This window comes from Dasypus novemcinctus, chromosome 1 (assembly GCF_030445035.2).
Source record: "Dasypus novemcinctus isolate mDasNov1 chromosome 1, mDasNov1.1.hap2, whole genome shotgun sequence".
In the NCBI taxonomy this organism is placed as follows: domain Eukaryota; kingdom Metazoa; phylum Chordata; class Mammalia; order Cingulata; family Dasypodidae; genus Dasypus; species Dasypus novemcinctus.
The window spans coordinates 16,376,237-16,395,373 of record NC_080673.1 but is presented as its reverse complement, the minus strand read 5'-3'; the positions used below and the strand labels follow the sequence as shown (position 1 = coordinate 16,395,373).

Sequence of the window (19,137 nt, the reverse complement as noted above, 5' to 3'; positions counted from 1 at the left end):
ACTATGAAAATTCTTCATTCCCATCTTTTCTTCTGAACACCAAGCACCTGGCCCACAAAGCTACCATAAAAATAGTCTGTAAAATACTGTAAGAATAGGTCGATGCTTTAATTATTCCAAGTCTGTAATCTAGATGTGAATATTTGTGATAAAAACAGGTTTTAATACAATTTAAGACATTACTATGCTTGATGTTAGAGGATTTAAAAGTTCTCTTGGAAAATGAGAGAGCAGAAATTAGTAAAAATTCTCTAACGAGATCCATATACTTTTTAAAATGTGACTTATTCATTTCATTTGGTCTTCTTTCTTTTTAAACCTTACTACATATTCTATGTCAGGAAAGTGAGAGAAATGATGCGGAGTAGGAGATTTTCCTTTAGTACCAGAGTGTGTCTTTCAGTACCCACTCTTTGCATCAAGGCTTTGTGTTTTATAAGCACTACACCTGTGTGCTGTACCCATGGCTTCATCTCAAAGTAGAAAACCCGAAAAGCTGCCAAGCCTAAGATAGTAACTGTCATCAATAATTTTTTGACAATATTTCATTATGATACATGCAATTAGTCTAGAAATTCTTGAAGAACTAGAATGCTGCCTTACATTAAGAGTATTAATGTAACCTGGCTAACTACACTAAGGCAGTGATTCTTTTTTTTATTAATGTATTTTTAATTTTTTAAAAAGATGCTTATATTATGCAAAATGTTACACAAATTTTAAGGAATTCCTGTGTGCCCCACTCCCCACACCTCCCACCCTTCCCCACATTAACAACTTTCATTGGTGTGGTGCATTCATTGCAATTGATGAACACATCTGGAGCATTACCACTAAGCATGAATTATAGTCTGCATTATAGTTTATACTCTGTCCCATTCAAGTCTGTAGGTTATGGCAGGATATATAATATCACCATTGTTCTTTTATCAAATGACTTTCTATGTTTAGGTCTGTTCCTGCACTCTCTATTCTGTTCTGTTCACCTACTTATCATCACATAATTACCTTCTTACTGAAGTTTTTGTAATCTCAATATTTGGTAAAGCTTTGTCCTCCTTCAAAATTGCTTTGGCTATTCTGGACTCTTATTTTTTGCATCTTCATATAGAAATTTCCATTTTAAAAAAATATGCAGGGATTTCAAATGGGATTGCATTGAATCACTTTGAAGAGAACTGCTATCTTTATAATATTGAGTTTTAAATCCAAGAACATGGTATATTACTTCATGAATATTTGGCTTTTCTTTAATTTCTACTATCTTCAATTTTTAAAAGTCTTTTCCCTTCAACCAAGTGCCATGTTCTCACCAGTTTTGTAACATAAGTGGATAGAATTTGAAACTTTTCTCCATACTTAGGCATTCTTTGCCTTCTTCACATTAAGATTTTAAAGTTAGAAAGCAGTTTTACATTCTTTCATGCAAAGGAGACATTTAAAAGTCTCTTACTGTATGTACACAGCCATTGGTGAAACTCATATTTTAAGGGGACAGAAATGGTAAATGCTGGCATTTTCTGATAATCTCCTTTAAACTATCCTATATTTTTACTTACTTTTCAGCTTTCTTCATGTACACTTGCCAGTGCTTTCCAACAATAGCATACACAAGTAATCCAAATGGGGTGGTGTTGCGAATGGACAATAAATATATGAAAAGATTCTCACTTTCACTAATGATCAGGGTAATGCAGATCAAAACAATGGAATGCTATTTTTCACTTCCCAATCAAAATGAGTGCTATGATGAAAAACGTGGGGTCTGCCTAATGTTTAATCCCAAGTTTGCCACTTCCTTGGCCAGTGAACTAAACCCTCTATAGCTTAATTTTCTCATGTGTAAAATGGGCATAATATATCTCCCTCATGAGTAAAGATTAACACTAGACAACCCAAGTAAAAGCACTTAGCACAGTGCTTTACACATAGTATATGTTAAATGTGAGCTAGCATCATCATCATCATCATTATCCTTGTCAAAACAGGTAGACTTAAACAGATGATAATGTCTGGTATGAGCCAGGGCCTGGGGAAGAGAGCACTCTTAAGTCCTATTACTGGAACTCTTTGCTCGGTGCAACACTTACGAAGAAAAATTTGGTAGTGCTCATCAAAGAAGAAAAATGCACAAACTCTTACCCAGCAGGTTTATTCTTTTGAAGGGAGGGACAGAAATGAGGATGGAGACTACATAGACAACTATTATTGTAAAAATAGTTTCTTTACTTCACTTTATCTAGGGTGACCATGGGTCTCAGTCTGCTTAGCTTGTCCCAGTGTACTCTTTAAGAGCCCATCCTCTTATCTTTTAAAAGACCTGGGTTTGAACCAGAAATCGTATGGCCACCTTATCTATGAATAGCTAAACTTTCTCATGAACCTGCATTCAGTTGCAAGTGAGAGCTTGTAATTAAAGGTCACCGAATCTGCTTTGGCTTAAAGCTATTTCATTTGGGCTAAGTGTCCAATCAGTGCAAAGTTCAAATGCACTCTCTGGCTCTCTCTTTGCTCTCCAGAGTGGCTCCTTCCTTCTCTTCCTTTCATCCATAGTGTCCAGAGGACAGAAGGCTATGTATCCTTGGGGTGCTGTGGGGTGGTCCTGGCCTGCACTCCCTCCATCTCTGCTGCCTCCTCCTGGCCCTGAGTGGGTGTCCCATCTTCCCCCAGGCATGTCCTCCTGGCATCCGCTGCTGGAGAAATCCTTGCTGGAGTAACTTCTGGTCAATTCTCCTGTTGCCCTCAGGGCCAGTGGACCTTCCCGCACCTGTCACACCTTGGGGCTCTTCTCCACTTTGACTGATACTATGGATCCTGAACCACACTCCCAGGACCAGCCCCTAGGTCAGGTCGTCCACCCCATAGCGTCACTGCTTGTCACCTCACCCCTTACTGCAGTGACCCTCGGCAGGCCCCTAACTCTTAGCTCTGGGCTACCTTCCTTGTGCCCCACTGAGAGCACATGGAAACTTCTAAAGCCTAGAGCCAAGAGAGACTGCAAAGAAGAGGAGGAGCAGGAATTCTAGCTCTCTCTGTAATACACTTCAACATCATTTTCCTTCCACCCTGGGCCACCCCATATTGGTTCAGAAAGGAGGTCTGGACGCAACTCCCTTCCTTCGTTTACTTTGTGTTTTATCTCCTTGTTCCCTCCAGATTTGCCACCTCTGCCTGCTAGAATAGCCTCTACTTTCCCTTCCTATGGAAGAGGAACGCCCCCTCCTGTTACCTGCCCTGTGAACTTGTTCAGACAGAAGAAAGCAGAGTAAGGGTGGACATTACTAAGAGGAGAAAGTACATCAAGAGGCATTTCAAAACATTATCACCAGAGCAATTCAGTAAATATTTATGGGCCAGCTACTATGTGTGAGATGCTGAAGACATGGTGGTGAGGAAAATAGATGTGAATCCTGTCCCTAGTGAGCCTGTAGTCTTGAACATTTTGTGGAAAATACTCTTAGGCAAGTACATAGATATGTGCATAAGGATGTTCATCAATAACGGAATAGTTAAATAAATTATGGAACAGTCAGACTATGATATATTGTGTAACAGTTCAAAAGATTTAGACCAATCTATGCCTACTCACATGGAAGAAGAATCCATACATAGTCATCTGAATATATGTTGTATGTACATTCAATGTTTATGTAAATACATTTATATGTATTAGAATCTTAAAAAATATATACAACCACTATTATAAATGCTTTCTTCTGAGAGGTAAGCTTTGACATAGTTGGAGAGAGGTACGGTATGTGGGGGGGGAGACTTTCACCTTTATTTTATAAATTTCTATATTGTTTGAATTTTGTACAGTAAGCCATATTATTTTTGTAATTTCAAGACCAAAAAAAATAAGAAAAATGTACACCAAGAGATGGTACTGGCCCACAGTCTAGTATACATCTTTACAGTTATCATTTCCAAATTGCACATAATTAAGGAGACATGGGAGGCGGACTTGGCCAGTGGTTAGGGCGTCCGCCTACCACATGGGAGGTCCGCGGTTCAAACCCCGGGCCTCCTTGACCCGTGTGGAGCTGGCCCATGCGCAGTGCTGATGCACGCAAGGAGTGCCCTGGCACACAGGGGTGTCCCCCGTGTAGGGCAGCCCCACGCACAAGGAGTGCGCCCCGTAAGGAGAGCCGCCCAGCGCGAAAGAAAGTGCAGCCTGCCCAAGAATGGTGCCGCACACACGGAGAGCTGACACAGCAAGATGACGCAACAAAAAGAGACACAGATTCCCGTGCCACTGATAAGGATAGAAGCGGTCACAGGAAAACGCACAGTGAATGGACACAGAAAGCAGACAACTGGGGGAGGAGGGGAGAAATAAATAAATAAATCTTTAAAAAAAAAAAAGGAGACATGGCAAAATTGGGCAACATACTCTATTCCAGCTCTCTTGCCCGTTGCAAGCAGCATGGCCAGACCTCAGATTGTTTCCCTGTGGAGTTCCCGAGGATGGCCGAGCTTTCCCTCATGTCTCTGATCCTTACTTTCCTTCTTCTCCGTCCCTTCAGTCACTCTATATTTTTAAGCTCCTCTGCATCTTCCATCCAAGTCTGTCTTGCCTTTTTCCCCAAGTTGATACTTCCTGCCTTAAAAATCAGCAAGTCTCAAATCTCCTTCCATGTCTTAAATATTTTCATCAATTCTTGGTTCTGCTATGAGTCAAAATCGCCATCTGCCCCACCCAGTTCTGCTGCTTTAAGCCCAACGGTTAGAGACAGAGGAAGAAAGTTGCTCAGGTCTCCATCTGGCTTAGAGCTGGCTTTTTAGGTTTATTATCCCTCCCTATTTAAAATTAGACACACCTTGCTCTGCGTGGCTTACTTTCTCTCCAGAAACACCCATCATCTTAGAAGATCCACCGTCTCCCCCTGTTATATTTTTTAATTTATTATTCAAAAAGAGCATTTGAGCCCTCCGGTCTTGAAAGCCCTCTTTGTTTAACTTGATGCTGAAACATGCCTTGCCCTGCCACCGTTCCTCATTCCCACAGTTATCCCCTGGCTGGAATGGCAGGGAATTAGGGGAGGTAAGAGTGCGCCTACCCTGTAACAATCAGCTCTGTGAGTGCCTTGTATTCATGTGTGAATCAATATCAGTATCCATTCTTAGATCTGAATAGCTGTAATATAAGCTAGTATTTTTTTCTTTTGTTTTATGTTTAGCCTCCTTACTATTTGTTACAAACTCAAGACAGCCTGAGTTTGTTTCCTGGCTTCATTACTTACTAGCTGTATAATCTTAGGCAAATCAATCAGCTCTATGTCTCAGTCTCCTCATCTGTAAACCAGGTGTTATTAATATAGTCCAGGCACATAGCAGTGTTGGAAGGTTAAATTAGTTACTAGAAGCAAAGCACATAGACTAATACCTGGCACTTTCAGAATAGGCTGTTATTTGCAATTGCTCTTCAAATGCCTTTCTTGGTAATTTTTCCTCCTTAATTTGTTTAGTTTTCATATTTTAATTATATAATCCAAAAGTATTTATCTATTCATTTTTAAGGTCTCAAAATATCTGTATCATGCACACACAATTCATTCTCGTGGAATTATCTTTTTCTCCCCATTCCCTCTCACTTCTTTGGTCTCAGTATTTTTTTAATCATGCGTCACTGGGTTTCAGGAGGCCCTCCTGACCTCATGACCGGAGACTAAATGAGGCCCGCGTGTCATGTGCACCCTGTGTTTCTCCACTGGCACACTCAGGGGGAGTACAAAGGTTTTTTCCATGTCTCTCTTCCCTCTCACCGCAGGCTTCATAAGGGCAGAAACTTCGTCCGTCTTTTTCAGTGTTACAGCTCGGGTGCCTAGCTCAGAGCAGGGCACAGAGTAGGTACTTAATCCATATTTTAATGAGAAAATGCAGATATAATAGGTAAGATTAAATAAATTACAAATCCTAGTCTGCTTTTCTGTTAAGACATCCTCTAACACATAGACCACTTAGACCAGTTTTGAAAGGAAAATGAACACCTAGAGAAAAGGTTGTTCCCATCTTTATTGGGCCAGACCCTCTTTTAGATGTGGTTACTATTCTAAATGCTGGTAAAGGCTATCGAGCTGATCATATTAATTATTGCTTTTATATATCTTGGTTCTAAATTTAGTCTATTCTTTGATACAAGTTTATTTGCTACTTCATGACAAGCTTTTGTTTAAAAATCCTTTCCTTTCATCAAGGAGAAGGGGATAGGCTCCAATTGCTAGTTCTGAGAACTAACTTCTGAATATTTTGCTCTTTTCCTAGAGACAAACAGAAATATATTTATCTATATATATAATTTATTTATTATTGATACATAATATATTATTGTAAGAATATATATGTGTGTGTGTGTGTGTATCGTGCATCTGTGAAACTCACTGAAGCTTCCCTTTTGTCTTTAAGGTGCTGTTTTAGGTCTCCTTCCAATTAGGAAAAGGTGTAATGGCAACTTCACTCCTGTTCTAGTTGTTTCAAATGGTTTTCTGTAGAGTAGCTAAAGATATTTCTTCAGTCAAAACCATAGCCCTAAGCAATATTAGGACTTTATTTATGCTACAGTTCTGCCAATTTACTTTTTTTTCCTGAATGATCTAGCCATATTAGAACAGGATAGCTTTCAAACTCGGTTATATGAGCGGTTTATCCACAGCAAGTAAAAGAACTCCCTTGTACTAAAAACTCCAGTTTCAAAAAGGAAAATAAACAAATATATGAAAAAAACAAAACTGAAAGCTGTGATAGCTTAAGCATTCCCAGCTGAGAATCATAAAGTCATAAATTAGTTCTGTTTATCAAACAAATACATGTTGGTTAGGCAGTAGCTTTGTCTAGGAATAACTTTATCTCATAGCAACTTCTCTCTTTTGTTTTGTGTTTCCATTAAAATAAATCCACTTACTTTAGTTAAGCCAATTATATTTAATCCAGTCAGAAAACATCATCATAATAAATTTGGAACCAATAGATTACCCCTAAATAAATCTGATGAATTTTTCCTTTTGCAGATGCAAGTACTGGCATTATGATGAAAACCTGCTCACTTCCAGTGTTATCATTGTCTTCCATAATGAAGGATGGTCAACCCTCATGAGAACAGTCCACAGTGTCATTAAAAGGACTCCAAGAAAATATTTAGCAGAAATTGTGTTAATTGATGATTTCAGTAATAAAGGTAATGGCTATAGAATTAACATTTTGTCTGTAAAATAAGTTAATTATTAGTAATTGCAAAAAGGTGATCTCAAAAATAGTCTTTAAAAATTAAAATTAAATGCTAAAAATAGCATCTATTGATAATTTTTTAAATCAACAAGTTGGCAATGTGCCAAGCATTGTCTATGAATTATTTTGTTAAATCCTGACAATAACCCTATGCAATGGATACTATTATCTCCGTTTTACATATGAGGCTCAGAAATGTTAATTAACTTGCCCACAGTCAGAGAGCTAGTAATAAACAGCTGGAACCAAACCCACAGGCTCATAAGTCTCTGTTTTTACCACTATCTAACACTATACCAATTCTTTGGACCTTGGGTTTTATAAAACATTTGGTCATAGAGGTAATTTATTAAAAGACTGAAAATTGCAATTTGCTGTATATTGTAGCACTACCTGAAGGTCCATCCACAGTTGTCAAACTGAAATCCATATTCCTATTTCATAGTCTGTATTTTACATTTGAATAATGATGTGAGTATTGAATTTGACCAGAAACCATGGATTATTTTTATGTATAATAGTAAGCATCTGTTAAAGCTTATTTTATTCTAAATTTGATTTAAGATATTAAATAAAAGGGAGAATGTTTTAATTTTTATTTTTTTAAGGAGCCAGCTATTATAGCATATAGGGAGAGACATTGGTTAGTCTTGGTTCCACTTGGCAAGAGACAGATTGAGCAGTCATTTTGCAGATAAGTGGGTTTTTCTTGTTAATTTTAACTTCTCCCCTTTAAACAGATACATCATTGTAAGCTAAATATATCTTCTAAATGACATAGATATCAAAAGATAGCTAATGCTACAGTTCAGACCCCAAATCAGCCTGCTAAATAAAAATGTAATTGCATTGCTAAAACTCAGTCAGGATATTTATTTATTCTTCTTTGCTTGTCACAAAAGTGAATTGAAACCTTTGAAAACTGACCAAAGAGCTCAGGCCACTCAGTAACAGCAGAATTTTTGTTCTTTGACAAAAACGTTTTCCAGAGAATTTTCATGTGCAAATAGTGATACCGCTAAATATAATGTTAAAATTATAAGACATATCATGGATAGCATGAAAATACAGTTCACAATCTTGGGACTTTATAAAAGCTTTCTCTACAGCTTAACTTAGATCTCTTACAGGCTGGATAACTGGTAAACCTCTGCTGTGTTTGCAAAGACAGGACCAGACTCTTGATCTTACACATGTGTTAACGTGAAGAAGTAATATAAATGTGGGTATCTAGTCTTCTTCCCTGCTCTTGGTACAACAAATCACTTCCTTTTTTCAACTGATCACTTTTAATTATACTAGAGAATATGTAGCTTCAAAATTTTAGTCTGTCAAATGCATTAACTTAGACATTTTATCTTGGCAGCAGTTTTCTATGACAGGAATATTTTCATTAAGACTACTATTCCTGTCTCTCTTACAACAAATATCTGAAAATATCTGAAAATATGTTTTAAAGTGATGTTGTTGGTACCAGCAATATTTTAGATTTAGAAAAATCTAAGTCAACAAAATAACTTTGAGAAATCCCACAGTTAGGATTATATTGATTTTAAGACCGTATTGTTATTAATACTTAGCTTAGCATATGCTAAAAAAAGTGGAGAGTCACCAAAAGGTAACCATCCTAAGAGAACTACTTGAACCAAGAAAAGAATAGAGTTTTGGACAGTTTGGGTCAATTTTTTGTCCATTTTACTTTCATATGTTTATGATCAGTGCTTCTGTTGTTAGGACAGTTTGGGTCAATTTTTTGTCCATTTTACTTTCATATGGTTATGATCAGTGCTTCTGTTGTTAAAAATCTCGAATATTCCATCTTTCGTAATATATTTTGAAGGCAGTCAGCCACATGCAGATTGTGCTCAGCTACAGGGGTTCTTAACAAGGAATCTGTGAGCTTGAATTGAAATTCAAAAAAAAACTCTTGTTGGGACATGTTGGTGCGGGTGTAATATATTTATTAAATAATACACAGTATAGTGTGGACTTAGTAAGGGGTCCATGGTTTTCACTTGACTGGCAAAGGGGTCTGTGGAACAAAAAAGGTTAAGAACCCCTGGCTTCGAGTATCCAGAGAGACGAATGGGCTACCATTGAACAGAAGCACGATAGATCTTTAATTAGTTTTCCCAATTTAAAAACAACCTTGATCTATCAGTCCTATTCTCAGTAAAATTATACAGTGTTTGGTTAAACTGACCTGAGTGAAAATTTGATTTGCTCTTTCCCAGATATCTTCAGAAAGTAAAACTTTGTCATAGTTTTTCTTGTAAAGATAAAATACTAGTATCAAACCTCACAAACTAACAGTGATGGTAACACTTGGATTTTTGGAAATCACAGGGTCCTGTCTTTAAAGAGAGCACATTCCTCTAACCACACGAATCAGGCAGCTGAGGCTCAGCAGGGCTGGGGTAAAATGTGAGCCCATCACCCTCAGTGGCTTACAGCAATGAAGGGCTGTCTCTCACTCGTGGTACACACTCACTGCCCGGCAGCCCTGGCTCTGCTCCATCTTCTTCACTCTAGCGCTAGCTCGCAGAGCAGCCTTTTCTCTGACGTTGCCTGTGTCTGGGCAGAGGGAAGGAAGAGGTATGGGGAAGCTTGAGCTGGCTCTTGACACTTCTGCTCACAAGTGACCATGTCATTTGCACCCACATCTCATTGGCCACAGCAAGTTCTTGGTCCCACCTGATGTCCGTGGTTTGGGGAAGATAATTACCCCTCAAGGAGTGAATACTGTGAACACAAATATAGTCTACACAGGATGAGATCCCAAAGAAGTCAGAAGTCATTCGATTTGCCATTCCCTTTGGGGCCATCTTAACTAAGATTCCAAATTTGAAAAACAGGCCACTAACCTACTTCTACAAATGTACTTAGGTCCCTCCCTCAAAAAAAGCACCCAATAGAATTCACAAAGGACATTGAAAAATAACTTAGGAATACAACAGGCTGAAAATAAGAAGGTCACGTATGTTTTAAAAACTAAACCTGAAGGAAAAATTACAGATTTTCTGGAGGAAAATTTAATTCATCTTGACAATTCAGTTTATAATACTCATTAAAACTGAGTGCCACAATAGAAAAAGGGAAAACTTTTTCTTCTCAATTCTGAATACCCATGTGCGGTGTCTTGCTAGTAACAAGTTCCCCAAAAGTAAGTATTAAGTATAGTCTGATTTGTCCATTTAGCCACGTGATCTTCTTTAAATACAGCTATTTTTTTGTGGTTTCTTATAAAAATTTTTAACAATTTTATAATAATTTTTGTGTCCTCAAAAGCATCTTTGAGGGAGTGGGTGTAGCTCAGTAGTTGAGCACCTGCTTCCCATTTACGAGGTCCCAGGTTCGATCCCCAGTACCTCCTAAACAAACAAAAAATCTTTGAAGGATCCAGGAGCCAGGTATGACTGTAGTGAGTCAATTTCATGGGCTCACAGTGATATAAACAAAAGCTATTCTCTTGTAACAGGAGGCCAGGAGGGAAACTTTGGCAAGCATTTCCTCTACCAAATTGCAAAAAGAATGTTTTTTAGTATGTACAAACTTTTCAATGCTTAAAATACAGAGAAAGTGGTATCTTTTGATTGTTGTTTGCCAGCTTGAGGATGGGAACCAGGTTCATCACACCAAGGCTACAGACAGCCTTCAGTGCTGATTGCGACTGGAGAAGGCTGGCCCAGAAACAAATGATAAATAACCTGTACTCTATATGGGATTCCAGTGAAGTCACACAATGTTATTGGCAGGCAGTGCATCTTCAGAAATCCTGAACCATTGCTTCTGCCAAAAGTAAACAAAATGTTGCCTTGAAACATTTAGATTTGATATCAACATATGAACTAAAAAGAAAGATTTGAATATATCTTAGAGCCTCGACTGTCAGTTGGCATAGTCGTCACTTAATTGAGTGTTTAGAGTGGTGTTTGATCATTCCCAGGCTAACCAGTTCTCCACACGCAAATAATAAGACTTAAATAACACACTTCACCTTTCTCCTTTTTAGATTAGACACTCAGTCTGACTTGTGTAAAATTATTGACTGCCCAAAGCACCTGTTGCCTGTCCCTGATTCTTGGAAAAACATTATTTTAATTGATTTATATACTTACAATGTTAATTGATTTAACTTACAATGTTGATTGAATTTCTTTTATTCATAGAACACTTAAAAGAAAAACTAGATGACTATATTAAGCTTTGGAATGGCCTAGTGAAGTTGTTTCGAAATGAAAGAAGAGAAGGTTTAATTCAAGCACGAAGTATTGGTGCTCAGAAGGCTAAACTTGGACAGGTAGGAAAAACTTGTTATCTACAATGTCATCATTTTGGATTTGGAAACTAAAAGACCTTATACATTTTTAGTCACCCTCCAGGGTTTTTTAAAAAACTGAAATGAGATAATTTGTATGTCAGTTGACTATAATGCTAATTTCTATTAGCATCTAATGTTAAATCGTGTGTGCTATTTGATGTAACATATATAAGGAGTGTTCTTTCACCCTGCCTCTTTTTTTTAAGGTTTTGATATACCTTGATGCTCATTGTGAAGTGGCAGTTAACTGGTATGCACCACTTGTAGCTCCCATATCTAAGGACAGGTAACATTATCTTGCTTTTTCTTCTTTCCTGGTTGAAAAGTAAACCTCCTCCTAGAAGGACAAATAATTTCCACATTCTTCTGATTCCAGTTCTATTCAGTGCATCAAGGGTTGTGTTTCAAGTGTTACCACTGAGCTAGACTTATACTTTGGATTCATGTGTGGGCAGTCGGGCATTTGAGATAAGCCTAGGCTGTTGCACGCTAGAATCAACTTAGAGTTGGGTTGTTGAAGAGAATTCCTCTGTCTCCAAAAGCTTTCTGTGAGAGTAATATTAGTTGTCCTTATCCCAGTTTAAACTGGGATAAGAGTTCTAAAGACTTGAAAGAGCATGCTTTGAAATTAGAGCATTGTTGGTTTAATGCCCTTTTAAATTACTACTTTAGGTAGTAAAGAGCAGCTGTCATGTCAAATCTTTGGGTTCCTGTAGAAATTTTAAAGATTAGGAAGAGACAGCTATTTCTTTGGAAATATGGTGACTGCTGTTAAATTTCCAGAAATTTCTGAAACCATAGGAGGCAGAATCAATCTCCTGGTTCCAGAAGTCTTCCCTGCTCCTGGTCCATAATTCTAACTATTTCAGAATCTAGGAAAGGTGAATAGTCAAAAGAAGAACTGGCTGCTTCCCCCAGGGTAGCAGAGGTATAGCTGCTGTCAGAGGACTGAACGTGTTGGCCTATCATAAACAAGTTCTACATGCTATCAGATTTACTCCTCATAGCAACCCGGCAAGATAGGTATTATTAGCTCCATTTTACTGAAGAGGATACTGAGGCTTAGAGAAATCAAATAATTTCCCTAAGTCAGTTAGCTGATAAATGACCTTTGAGTACTTTTGAGACTGAAGTCTTTGCAGGGATGCTTTACATTCCACCAGTTATCTTTAAATGTGAGAATCATAAGAAGTGAAGAAAGAGAAATCTGACCTTCCCCTTTCTGAGGAAATGCTAGCAGTCCTTCAGGGTGGCAAGGAAGTGGTTTTTCACGGAGTCCTGTTGCAATCCCACAAAACCCACAGGACCCTGAACTGTCTTATGGAGGTTCACAAGCCAGAAGGAATAAAACACCTTTCTCAAATCTACATCTTCATCCATACCCAAGTGCTAAACCTCACAGGTTTTTCTCTACTTCTTGGTTTATTGGTTTTTCTAAACATCCAGAAAGCACCTTAACTTGATTATGGAAAGCTGCAATCTCCATTTCAAGAAATGCATTTTAAAATCCTTTCTGATAAAATGAGCAGTGAAGCTAGCAGGGTACAAGATTATCTTTGTAATGTTGTAGTAATAACATTTTCATGAAGCCCAGATACAAAGAATTTTTTTAGGTTTTGAGGAATCTTTTGCTTGTTTGGTTTTTTAAGAAGCAAGAATACCATTGTGGGCAATAAAAGCTATTTTATGCAATACAAGGGAGAGGCAAGGAAGATCAAATCAAGTACTGAAACACGTTTCCATAATAACTGTCTTCCAAAGAAATAGAAAGCAACAAAAAGTCGAGAGAACTGCTAACAATGTGGCAACTACTGTCTGTCTGCACACCCACAGAAACACATGCCTATATATATTTAACAGGAGATAGGGAGAGAAAACAGCAGGTAGAAAAATATCATAAATAATGCAAAATTACCAAGAGAAAGTTGCCTTTATTACACCAAAGTGAAAAGGAGAAAACACCACAAAGCTCAGTGGCATGGCTCTTTGTTCTTGGCTCTCGGTTTCTAAGCCTAGGGGAAAGTCTCCTCTAGTCTTCCCCTGCAAAAACAAAAACAACAACAAATAAAGGCAATGTAGTTAGGCAGGCTGCCCTAGTCAGTTTTGGGTTCTTAAATGCTTTTTCATTTTCTGTAAATGTTTCAGAACTACATGTACTGTGCCTCTAATAGATTACATAGATGGGAATCGTTATTCCATTGAACCACAGCAAGGTGGGGATGACGATGGCTTTGCCAGAGGGGCCTGGGACTGGAGTTTACTATGGAAACGTATTCCTCTAAGCCACAAGGAAAAGGCCAAAAGGAAACATAAAACCGAACCTTATCGGTAAAGATTATTACCTTATTTTCTTCCATTGAATGTCTGTTTATCTAAGTACCTTTTCTTTTCCTTCCTCATGAACTCGTATAAATACATGGGTCTGTACATACCCTTCCATTTCGTCTTTGCTACATCATCAACCCAATACAGAACCATTTGCACTGTGCCGATTATAGATGTCATAAATGGCAACACTTACGAAATTATACCCCAAGGGGGTGGTGATGAAGATGGGTATGCCCGAGGAGCATGGGATTGGAGTATGCTCTGGAAACGGGTTCCTCTGACCAGTCAAGAGAAGAGAAAGAGAAAGACAAAAACTGAACCGTATCGGTAATCACTAAATCACTTACATATTTTTCTTTTCTCCAGTAGCTGCTAACCTACTAACCTAATGCCAAGCTAAAATGTTGTTATTAAAACGGTAGATGCTCTCAGATTTTGAAAGGGCTCCTTTCCTTGCACTGACTATTTCAGAGCTTTGAATTCACATTCACTTCTTTGTAATTTCTTTGATCCTAAATGCAAGCTCCACTTGGAGAATTACACTTTTTCATTGGGGAAAAAAAATTAATGTTAGATGGCATTAGTTCCAAGTACAGTGAAAAAAAGAAAATCTTTGCTATCCTGTCCTAACAGACTAGACATCAGATTTTATTCTTTTGGTGATAATGTCCTTCTGTGAATTTAAAGTATATAAATTACTTAAAATCCAAAACTTTCTTTTCCACTTTGATGCCTTGGTCGTCATATTAACAATAAAAGGCACTAGAGAGAGATTTTTGTTTTTTCCTATCTTTTGTTTTAGATGCAGCTCTTTAGTACTAATCTTGTCTCAGTTGTATCTGATGAATAAAAATACATGACTTTTGAAAATATTAGAGTCCTTTTTTGCTTCATTCTCAGAAGAGCATTGATTCAAAGGAAACCATCTTTTCTTATGGTCTTCAATAGACCAATTTTTGTTCTTTTAATTGGAACATTTTAATGTCTTTCAAAAAAGAGACCCCAAATGAAATGTTTGCTCAAAATCTAGTGTAGGCTTTTCGTGGATGTGTCTAACTTTATTTTTCTGGTCTTATGGTTCTGCTTTTGGTCTCTGTCTCCCTGTTACACTGCCAATCGTGAAAAAGTGCTGTTTAGAAAGGTGCTTCCAGTGTCATGGGAATGCTGGTGGGATTTGGGCCTGTTGTGATATCATGATACAGCAGCTTCTCACTGAAATGGCAAACATAAGGAAATTATAGAACTTTAAGCTTTATTTGACACTTTCCAAACTTTCATTCAAAGTCCTTATTCTAAGTAGTCCAGTATTGTGAGAGAGAAAAATAAAAGGTACCGATTATATTTATATTTCTAGCCATTCCCTGGGATAGAAAAGAAACTTTTAAATGTGAGCTAGAAAAATTGAAGGGACTTTTCTTAAAATAACTGACTGGTTTTCATATTAAGGTGCATTTTTCAATATATGCTGAGATGAGTGGGAATAGTTTTAAAAATCAAGCACAGTTATTATAGAGTAATTTTAAATGACAGTAAAAGAAATGTGACACAAAAAATAACCAAAAATGTAGTAATGCTGTTTAGTGAGCTAGGCAGCCTACTTTAAGAAGAAAATACATGAAGGAATGACTTTCCTCAGATGTGATTTTCCTTTAGCGTTGAGAATATTGCTTGATTCATTATTTATCCACTCAAAAATATTTATTGAGCGCTTATATTATGTCCCAGCCACTATTTTCTGGAAATAAATTTTAAAAACTATGCTCCTTCATGGCACTTAAAAGACAGTGAGCAAGACAGATATAACAAATAACTACAGAAATAACTCTGGAACAGCAACTGTGCTATATGGAGACAAAGTACAGGAGGGCACACGGGAGGGGACTAGAGGGGACCAATGAGAGAGATACTGCACTAGTCCAACCAGTGGTGGTGTGGGTGGGATGGTGGCAGTGAAGTTGGAAAGGAGACAGAATCAAGATATATTTTCAAAGTGGAGTCAATAGGACTGAGGTTTAGATTGGATATTAGGAGTGGTGATGATCGAAGTATCCTAATAGAGGAATCTACTCAAGAATCATGATACTTTAATAATTAATTGTTTATTTGAAGGACAGGGAGCAAGATGAAAATGACTTCAGCTATTGCATCTCCTAGTGGGGGGAGTGACTTGTCCCTAAAAAGCTACTAAATCTTTTTTTTCCTATTCTGGTCTTAAAAAAGTACCAAATTCAAGATCCCATTTCAAGAAGCCCCACAAATCACCCTTTTGCATTCCAGCCTCCTGACACAGTAAATAGCCATGTCTAATTCTCCTATGTCACTTCTGTGCAACATTTGCAAACTCTGAATGAACTGGGGCTGTTCCACAATGATTTACACCCTTATTTGGCAAGGCCCTGAGCTATAAAATTTAAAAATGACAGACTACTTCCATGGTGTATGATTTCGCTCATCCCAGGATGACTCATAAATCAATGCGGGAACAGTTAGCAGGCCATGGCTGTATGGCTCCGTGTTTTTAGGAGTGAAAAAGAGAAAATTCTTTTTTATTAAAACTAAAACTAAAGCTTGATTTTTCAGTCAACAAAGGTACCAAGGTGCCCTCTACTGGCTAAATGAAGCAAAGCTTAATTTTGTAATGAACCGTGTCATTGTTTCAGTTAGAAATTCTGGTAAATTCATTAAGGAATTATGAACAGCTTGTTTATAAAGGTTGTATAATTTCCGAATGTTTGGCCATCAGTTGTGTCTCTTCTATGCGTTATTTAGGCTGTATTCCAAAATGCTTGTCAATTGTAAGGCCATTAGGGTTTATTTTTAATGGTTATTGCATTGTTACTTTTTCTTAGGTCCCCAGCCATGGCTGGAGGATTATTTGCCATTGAACGAGACTTCTTCTTTGAACTGGGTCTCTATGATCCAGGTCTCCAGATTTGGGGTGGTGAAAACTTTGAGATCTCATACAAGGTAACATTTCATTTATACAACTGCAATTTTCTAAGTAGTTACTGACTTTTGTTACTTTTAGGAAAAGCTAGTTTCTTTGGGGGGAAAAAAGTTGTATAATGCATTTCTTCAGAGTAGCAGGAGTGACTAACAAAAATGTATGCCTTTTTGGGAAAAATAAGGCAAAATGCAAACTCCAGACTTACCACATATTCACATGGCTCCCCTCAGTATTGAGGCCAGCAAGCTTCAAAAATTAAAATACCTTCCCCTTCCCACCCCAGTACCCCGCGGCTTTCTGTGCACTGGAGCTTTTTATTATGGAAGCCTTTTGGGAAGCTGCCGATGTCGGGGCCACGGTTTGACCATCCACTGACATAGTCACCCGTTATCACTCACTATAGGACATGATGATTCAAGACAGGAGAGATTCCAACGTTGACTGTGCATCCTCAGACTGGCGTTGGGACCGTCACCCCGCAGCATGTCCCCTGTTGTTGGGGCACTCCCTGCGCCGTGTTACTTTCTGTGCTCCAACCCCTCCCCTTCTCCAAAAGCGAGAGAGAAAACTATCAGAGTTTGAGTTAAACAGATATTACCCCTTATCTGAAATGCCCTGTACTTAACCAGTGTGAAGGATACAAGAACTCAGCCCTTACTCTCAAGGAGCTTACAGTTGATAAGAAGAGATTGCAATTAAATCTAAGCACACGACACAATAAGAAGGCAGAATAGCATTCAATTGGTATGAATAGTAAAACACCATCATGCTGGAGGCAGAATTTAGGCAGGGCTAGAAAAATGGGCATGATAGCAATGTGCAGAAATAAAGGGAAGGAAAGAGAATGTCTAGGCAAATAGAATGGGAGCAGTGCAAAGGGGAGGGGCATGAATGTATTCAAGAAACAGTGCGGGGGAAGCGGACTTGGCCCAGTGGTTAGGGCGTCCGTCTACCACATGGGAGGTCCACAGTTCAAACCCCGGGCCTCCTTGACCTGTGTGGAGCTGGCCCATGCGCAGTGCTGATACACACAAGGAGTGTCCTGCCATGCAGGGGTGTCCCCACGTAGGGGAGCCCCACGCGCAAGGAGTGAGCCCCATAAGGAGAGCCACCCAGCGTGAAAGAAAGTGCAGCCTGCCCAGGAATGGCGCCGCACACACGGAGAGCTGATACAGCAAGATGACGCAACAAAAAGAGACACAGATTCCTGGTGCCGCTGATAAGGATAGAAGCAGTCACAGAAGAACACACAGCGAATGGACACAGAGACCAGACAACTAGTGGGAGGAGGGAGAGAAATAAATAAAAAATAAATAAATCTTTTTTAAAAATTCTGTAGAATTTAAAAAAAAAGAAACAGTACGGATTTTGGCAGAGTCAGACATCCTACATAAGGAAGATATGTAAGAAGAGGAAGAGGACAGGTGCCTTTCATGCTGAGCTAAGAGGTTTTTACTTAATGTGATAAGCAGTGGAGAACCTTTGAAGATATTAAGCAAGAGAACAGCATGACTCAAAGCTGCACTTCTTCAGCTGGAATGTTATGGTTGCAATGAATAAGGATATAGTTGAGGAGAGAAGCTGGAGGTGAAGAAGCCAGCTAGGAGGTTATTTGTAATAATCACCCAGGTGGAAAATACATTAGCAATGGAAATGGTACGTGATGTTAAGAACGGAGAATCTGCATGACTTAGCAAGGTTACTGCTAGGAGCTACAATTCTGCGGACAAGGTTTCTTAGTTGCGGGTTATTACTGTTTCCCCTATTGTCTTAGTTATTATTTTGTGAGTTTTACATATAAGCAAATTATTTTAGGATTTAATTTATGAACTCCCTGTAGACACAATATCTAATTCAGATTTTCTATTGAAATTGATAAGACAAATAATTGCATTAGAAAGAACTTCCATGTCTATTTTTCCTTGGTAGATATGGCAGTGCGGTGGCAAATTATTGTTTGTCCCTTGTTCTCGTGTGGGACACATCTACCGTCTAGAGGGCTGGCAAGGAAATCCCCCACCTGTTTATGTTGGGTCTTCTCCAACTCTAAAGGTGAGTCTTTAACTAACAGGGGAGACGGATAGGGAACTAACATTTATGTACTCGTGCTGTAGCAATCATTTCTCAAATACTAACTCACTGAAGGGGGTAAATCTTTTTAGAGTCATGTTTGTCCTCGCCTTTAACTTTGACCAGGTTTGTTCGTGACATATCTTATTGTTCTTAAACATTATTTGTTATACCACATTCTGGTTAAAATTTCTATATTGAACATACTCTATAAAGACATCTCAAATAAATTCAGAACAGACTGTAG

General features: G+C 38.3%; 1 protein-coding gene across 2 annotated transcripts in view; it reads left to right on the top strand.

Annotated features, from left to right (window-relative positions):
• The window catches only part of GALNT7 (polypeptide N-acetylgalactosaminyltransferase 7), a 147,093-nt gene that overhangs the window by 114,231 nt on the left and 13,725 nt on the right, over nt 1-19,137 (top strand). Inside the window, exons 3-8 of one of the 2 annotated variants that reach the window (XM_058308070.1) lie at nt 7,008-7,174; nt 11,394-11,524; nt 11,752-11,831; nt 14,018-14,200; nt 16,723-16,840; nt 18,750-18,872. In XM_058308070.1, the coding sequence (XP_058164053.1) occupies nt 7,008-7,174; nt 11,394-11,524; nt 11,752-11,831; nt 14,018-14,200; nt 16,723-16,840; nt 18,750-18,872 (802 nt within the window). Of the gene's footprint in view, nt 1-7,007; nt 7,175-11,393; nt 11,525-11,751; nt 11,832-13,690; nt 13,874-14,017; nt 14,201-16,722; nt 16,841-18,749; nt 18,873-19,137 lie in introns of both variants that reach the window. The other variant, XM_058308133.2, reaches the window with a different exon arrangement.